This window comes from Gopherus evgoodei, chromosome 7, assembly GCF_007399415.2.
Source record: "Gopherus evgoodei ecotype Sinaloan lineage chromosome 7, rGopEvg1_v1.p, whole genome shotgun sequence".
Taxonomy (NCBI): Eukaryota; Metazoa; Chordata; order Testudines; family Testudinidae; genus Gopherus; species Gopherus evgoodei.
In genome coordinates, this window is record NC_044328.1 from 1,919,340 (window position 1) to 1,926,046 (window position 6,707).

The following is a 6,707-nucleotide window of genomic DNA, read 5'->3' on the forward strand; positions in this document are numbered from 1 at the left end:
AGTGTGGCTGGCCGAAGTGGCACTGGTGGGGAGCAGCCTGGCATGGATGCCCCAGTGTAGACAAGGTCAGCGCCCCCCAGCCCAGTGCAACCGCACCCCTGACAGCAGTGCCAGCCCTGAGCCCCGTGCATGGAGGAGCCACTCCCTGAACCCCAGTGTGCGCTGGGATAGCATCCCCCACCCCAGGCCTAGGCACAGCCCCCACATGCCAGACACATGGCTGGAGGGGTGGGTGGGGCCGGGCTGGGTAGCTGGGAGGGGGTAGGCGGGGTGGGGTGGGACTGGGCTCAGTCACTAACCCTGGGGTTTGGCCCCTGCCCCCAGCACCGAGACCATCAACGACGGGCAGTTCCACACGGTGGAGCTGGTGACGTTCGAGCAGATGGTGAATCTCTCCATCGACGGGGGCAGCCCCATGACCATGGATGGCTTCGGCAAGCCCCACACGCTGAGCAGCGAGGCGCCACTCTACGTGGGAGGTGGGTCCTGGAGCCGGGGCGCCAGGCTTGGGGGAGGGTTCCTGGGGCTGCTGAGCTCAGCCGGGGGGGGGGCGGGCGGGGAGAGCCCCTGGGGAGGCTGGCACAAGGGGCTTGGCAGGGGGTGGGCCCAGGCTGGCGGTCAGCCAGGGCGGGTGGGCGAGGCTTCACTGGGCCCAGGAGGGAGAGGATTGTGGCGCTGTGGGGGCTGGTGCCCTGTGTGTCCGCCTCATGCCCGCTCTCTGCCAGGCATGCCGGTGGACGTGAACTCGGCCGCCTTCCGCCTCTGGCAGATCCTCAACGGCACCAGCTTCCACGGCTGCATCCGTAACCTCTACATCAACCACGAGCTGCAGGACTTCACCAAGACCCAGATGAAGCCGGGGGTGGTGCCGGGCTGCGAGCCCTGCCGCAAGCTGTACTGTCTGCATGGCCTGTGCCAGCCCGACGCCGCCCACGGCCCCGTCTGCCACTGCGAGCCAGGCTGGGCAGGGCCGCATTGCGACCAGCAGGGCCACAGCCCCTGCCAGGGCCACAAGTGAGTGTGGGTGCCAGCCCCTTCCCCACAGGCAGCCGACGCTGGCCCCTTGCGGCACCAGCAGCAAAGCCCCCAGCTGGCGCAGCCGGGGCTGCGGGTCAGGAGTGAGGGGCACTGACAGAACTGGGGGAACCCAGGGCCGGGCTGGCAGGGGCTGCAGGTAGGGAGTGAGGGGCACGGGCAGAGCCAGGCGGCAGGGGCTGCGGGTCGGGAGTGAGGGGCCTCGGCAGTACTGGGTTGACAGGGGATGTGGGTCGGGAGTGAGGGGCCTCGGCAGTACTGGGTTGACAGGGGATGTGGGTCGGGAGTGAGGGTCCCCGGCAGAGCTGGGGGGCAGGGGCTGCGGGTCGGGAGTGAGGGGCCTCAGCAGAGCTGGGGGGCAGGGGCTGTGTGTCGGGAGTGAGGGTCCTCGGCAGAGCTGAGTAGGGGAGGAATGAGCAGCGTACGGGGCAGCGGGCGCATACTGGGGAAGGAGCAGGCTGGGAGTAGCCGGCGTAGCCAGCTCGGATCTGCTGAGTTGCTGGGGGTGACGTGCCAGGGTTGGTACCAGCTCCGGGGAGGGTGTTCGCCCTCACGCGCTCTGCTGCCAGTGGCTGCTCTGTGGGCACTGTCCCGGCGGGTCACTGAGGCCGTGACGGGCTGCCTGGCTTACGGCTAAAGCCTTGGACAGGGCCCCTGGCAGACAGTAGAGCGCCTGGCTCCCCACGGCCCTGCCCGCAGCCCTCGGCTCTGCCCAGGTTCGTGTCTCTGCCCCCGCAGGTGTGTCCACGGGGACTGCGTGCCCCTCGACGCGCTCTCCTACAGCTGCCACTGCCGTGACGGGTACCGCGGCGCCCTGTGCAGCCAGCCGGGGGAGCTCCACAACCCCTGCAAGAGCCTGCCATGTGTGCACGGGCATTGCCAGATCTCAGCCCGAGGGGAGGCGTCCTGCGAGTGCCAGAGCGGCTATGCCGGCCAGCTCTGCAACCAAGGTCAGAGCCCTGCCCGCCCTGGGCCCCTGTCCCGTCACGGCCTGCTCCAGCGAGCCTTGGGCGTGGCTGTGACGGCAGAGCCCCATGGACAGGCCTGCTCCATCTGCTGAGAGGTGCCCAGGGCCCTGGCGTAGCACTGCTGCCCGCGGTGAGTCCGGCCCCACGTCCCTGGAGCAGGGCTCCAGGTGGCAGTTGCTATTTGGTGCTAGCTCCTGCCTCGTGGTCTCTGCCACAGAGGGCACTCGGCCCCCTGCCTCGGGCTGGGCCTAGGCAGAGTCTCACAGCCAGCAGGTGCCACAGAGCTGCGCGCCCAGGGCCGGGGCCTTGCCAATGTGCAGGGGATGACATGCCAGGCTCCTCGGCGGGCGCTCAGCCCGCGCTGTGCCCCCAGGGCTGACTGCCTCTCTCCTGGCCCTGCAGAGTCGGAGTGCCGGGGCGAGCCGGTGCGGGACCACCCGCAGGTGCAGCGGGGCTATGCCATCTGCCAGACCACGCGCCCAGTCTCCTGGGTGGAGTGCCGGGGCTCCTGCCAGGGCCAGGGCTGCTGCACGGGGCTGCGCCTGAAACGGAGGAAGTTCACCTTCGAGTGCAGCGACGGCTCCTCCTTCGTGGAGGAGGTGGAGAAGGCCAGCAAGTGCGGCTGCACCCGGTGCATGTAGCAGCCGGCGGCGGGAGGCGGCAGAGCCGGGGCCCGCTGAGGAGAACGCCGCTAGAGACGGGGTGGAGCTGCTGAAGGCACCGCCCGTGAGCCGGGCCTCTCAAAGCCCACGGTGCTGCCCGGCCACCCTGGAGCAGGGGCTGCCACGTGCCACGAGCCACCGCAGAACAGCCATGTAGCTAGGGAGGGTTTTTAAAACTGCAGCTCCCCAAATGTATTTATAGTGGGGGGGACATGGTGAGCAGGCCCAGCCCCCACCCTGTGTTTGTTTCTCCACTTTGTACAGCCCCAGAACCACGCGCTCCTGGCCTGCTGTCAGGGCAGCTAAGGAAGCGGGGGCCTGGCCACTGGCGGGGGGGCTCTGACGCTGCTGCCTTTGGCCGCGCCCGACTCAGTGGTGTGACGTTGGCTGTAAAAGCAGCAGTGTCAGTTCGTGGGCAATGCAGGAGCCGTGGTGGCCAGAGACGTGGACTCCCTCCACCACCCTTGCCATGGGAGTGGTGAGCCCTGCGCTGTCCACAGGGCACGAGCCCCCTGCTGTGCCAGCCCCCCAGGTCAGTGTTTGGGCTGGAGGCCTGGCCACGTGACCCCAGGCAAACGCAGTGTGGTCGTGGGTGTAGCAGTGTTGGGCCGGCCGCAGGCACCCCTCTCCTCAGCTGGCACCAGCGGCCTGGCTGCAGCGCAGGGGTGCCCATGGCTGCTGGTCCCTGGGCCGGGCCATGTACCAAAGGAGCTCCCGCGTTGGCTGTTGGGTGCCACTGGGGGGGGGCGGCGGGGCTCCCCTCTGCTGCTGCAGGCTGGGTGCCCCTCCCGCCTCCCAGTTAACACAGGGCCATGTCACTGCCCTCGTGTTTGTGTGCCATGGGGGGGGGCAGTGAATGGTTGGACAGCTGGGCTATTTAACCCTCCCCACTCCCGAGCAAGGCCCTGCATGCTGTGGGGAGGGGGGGGGGGACGACCCCACACTGCCCTGTGCTCCACTAGAATAGGGCACTCGAAAAACCAGGGGCTCCCGTGGCTGGGAGCCCAGCAGCGAGGCTAATGGCAGCAGCTGGCGCACTGTGAAGGCCCAGCTGGGTCCTGCTCTGGCATGGGCAGGAAGCAGCCCCACGGCACTCTGGGGTGGAGCCAGGGATGAGGAGTTCCGGGGTGCGGGGGGGGTGAGGGCTCTGGGCTGGGGTTGCAGGTTCCAGGGTAGGGCCAGAACTAAGGGGTGCTGGAGAGGGCTCTGGGCTGGGATGGGGGGGGGGCGATCAGGGCTCGGGGGTGAGAGCTCTGGCTGGGTATGTAGATGCTGCGGGGGGGGGCTGAATGTGAGGGGTTTGGAGGGTCGGGGGGGATCAGGGTAGGGGGTGGCTCAGGATGCAGGCTCAGGGCAGTGCTTACCTCCAGCAGCTCCCAGAAGCAGCGGGATGTTCCCCACTCCAGCTCCTATGTGGAGGCACAGCCAGGTGGTTCTGCACACTGCCCCAGCTGCATGCGCCGCCCCTGCAGCACCCATTGGCCAGTTCCCAGCCAATGGGAGCTGCGGAGCTGGTGCAGCATGTGGAGGGCCCTGGATGACCCCACCCGTAGGAGCCGGAGTGGGGATGTGCCTCTGCTTCCGGGAGCCACGTGGAGCCAGAGTAGGCAGGGAGGTGCCTTAGCCCTGCTGCGCCGCCGCCTGTTAATGGCCTGGTCAGTGGTGCTGCCCGGAGCCGCCAGCTCCCTTTTTGCTGAGACGTCCTGGTCAGAAACTGGGCACCTGGCAGCCCTGCATGGGGGCTGGCCCAGTGTGTGTATGGGGGGGGGGGCCTGAGCGGCTGAGCCAGGCTGTACAGCCTGGATATAATAGAACCCAAGTCACGCCAGGGGGTGTGACAGGCCCCAACCCCCCAGCATCCCCTAGGGGAGTGGGGGTTGTTATCCCAGGCCAAGCACTCGCCCTGCTGCCAGCACAATTCCCAAATGCCCCTCCCCCTCCCCCCAGCTGGGGGCCAGTGCGCCTGTGACATACCCCTGCCGCTGTCCCATGCCCTGGGGGTGCCTGGTTCCGGGCCCATTGAGACACCCCCGCCCAGTTCTACCCAAACATACCAGGACCCAGGCCGACGGCTCCAGTTCATGGGCGCCGGCTGCTGTTTGCCTGGGCCCCGGCCCTCCCCCCACCCTGGGGCACCGGGGCAGTTTGCAGCAAGTTCTATCAAGAGCTTTAATTGATGCTGGCTTCACCCCACCCAACCAATCAACACTCGGGCACCCCCTCATCCTGAGCCCCCCCGGCTGCCCGCTGCTGGGTCTGGCTGGGCCGTGCCGTTTCGCCCGATGCCAAGGCTGGGGTCATTTTCTGTTGCTCGTTGTAAGCTAACCTCTAAAAGTATCTCTTTCTACAGAATACTTACAGATTCTAATATATATTTGTATTTCAGTTTGTTATAGTATTTTTATACGTTCAGGGCAAGCCCGCAGCTGGTTCGGCTGGGTTGCAGCCGCGGTGCCGCAGCGAAGGACCAGGGCTTCGTTTGCCTGTTGGTTTTTCGCGCGGCGAGGTGCTGGTAGCGCCGGGCCGGGGAGGCGCCATGCGTGGCCAGTGTCTAGCTGTTGTTTTAGAAGCTGTGTGGTCGTGTCGCTTTGTCTTGCACGTGAACATGACATTGATTCATTCAAGGTGCTGGGCTGGTCTCGTCTTTCCTGCTAGCAGCATGGGGCCTGGCCCCTTTCCTAGGACACCCCCAGGGCCCCGCAAGGGGCGTGCCCTGATGCTGGGATCCCCACGCAGGACCTGTCCCGGGGCAGCCAGCAGGACGGCCCTTGCTCCATGCGGAACGCTGCCCACTTCTCACGGGCCACGTCCTCGGCACGCAGTGGGTGTGCACATGGCGGGGCAGCCCAGACACGGGTCCCACTCGCACTTGGGGCTGGGGTGAGAGGAAAAGGGACCTCCAGAGCCGCACGCGCCTGGAGTCAGAAGGCTCCAGGGACACAGGTCACAAAACGGCCCCTGTCCCAAGGGGTGGGTGGCCGAGGGCAAACGGGGGGCTGGGAGCAGAAGTCAAGGACAGCAGCATGAGGCTGGAGTAGCTGAGGTGAGCCAGTGCCCATTCAGGAAGGGCAAGGACGAGCCGCTTAGGTGCCAAGGGTTGGGGGGGGGGGGTCCAAGCCTCGGGAGCCAGAGCCTGATGAAGTGGGAGGGGAGCTGGGGGCAGAGGATGAGGCGAGGCACTGGAGTAAGGCACAGAAGGGGCCATGGGAAGATGACCCACGGGAGCACCCTGCAGGCTCCCCCCAGGACAGCCCCAGTCATTGAGGGTGGGCACTGGAGCTGGGCCCTGCAGAGACATCCCCCCCTGCCCCGGGTGCAGCGCCAAGCTGGGAGCAGGAGCCTGGGCCCTGAAACTCCCACCAGCCAACTGTGACCTGGCCAGAGCCTAGTGCGAATGCCAATGGCTGTGGGTCTGCAGCACCTACCTGTGCTGGGCCCTATCGCCCCATAGAGAACCCCGCAGGCTGGGCCGCGCTGTTTGCAGGGGGTTGTTCACAGCTGCATAGAATCTCAGAGTTGGAAGGGACCTCAGGGGTCATCTAGTCCAACCCCCTGCTCAAAGCAGGACCAATCCCCAACTAAATCATCCCAGCCAGGGCTTTGTCAAGCCGGGCCTTAAACACCTCTAAGGAAGGAGATTCCACCACCTCCCTTGGAAACCCATCCTGTCCCTGGTTGGACACTCCCAGCTCCCACCCCGTGTCAGCTCCGAGCCAGCACCGGAGGCTCAGGCTGAGAGCAAAGCCTGCTCAGGGTAGGGCTGGAGCAGGATTCGAGAGACGCTCTGCTCGCTGATGGCAGAGGGACCCTTCCGCTCACGCATGTTTAAAAACCCCTGTGCTCGGGCCCCGAGTGCTTTACTCAGAAGCTGCAATGTTCTCCCTTCGTGCCCCACTGGCAGGGGCCTGGCACGCCCTCAGGAGGGAGGCCCCGCTCCCACAGGGGTTACACTGGACACTGCTGGCGATCCAAGGATCGCCTGCCATTGCTGCGGCCTGTGCTGGCCCCAGGTACTTCCCGGGCCATTCGCTCAGGGAACCAG

General features: G+C 66.6%; 1 protein-coding gene across 1 annotated transcript in view; it reads left to right on the top strand.

The window, feature by feature from the left end:
* SLIT1 (slit guidance ligand 1) overlaps positions 1-3,785 on the top strand; it is a 119,826-nt gene extending 116,041 nt beyond the window's left edge. The window contains 8 exon segments of the mRNA XM_030570290.1: positions 325-427; positions 430-479; positions 726-750; positions 752-857; positions 860-900; positions 902-1,014; positions 1,774-1,985; positions 2,406-3,785. Coding sequence (XP_030426150.1) covers positions 325-427; positions 430-479; positions 726-750; positions 752-857; positions 860-900; positions 902-1,014; positions 1,774-1,985; positions 2,406-2,644 — 889 coding nt within the window. The 3' untranslated portion in view covers positions 2,645-3,785.
* The last annotated feature ends 2,922 nt before the right edge of the window (positions 3,786-6,707 follow it).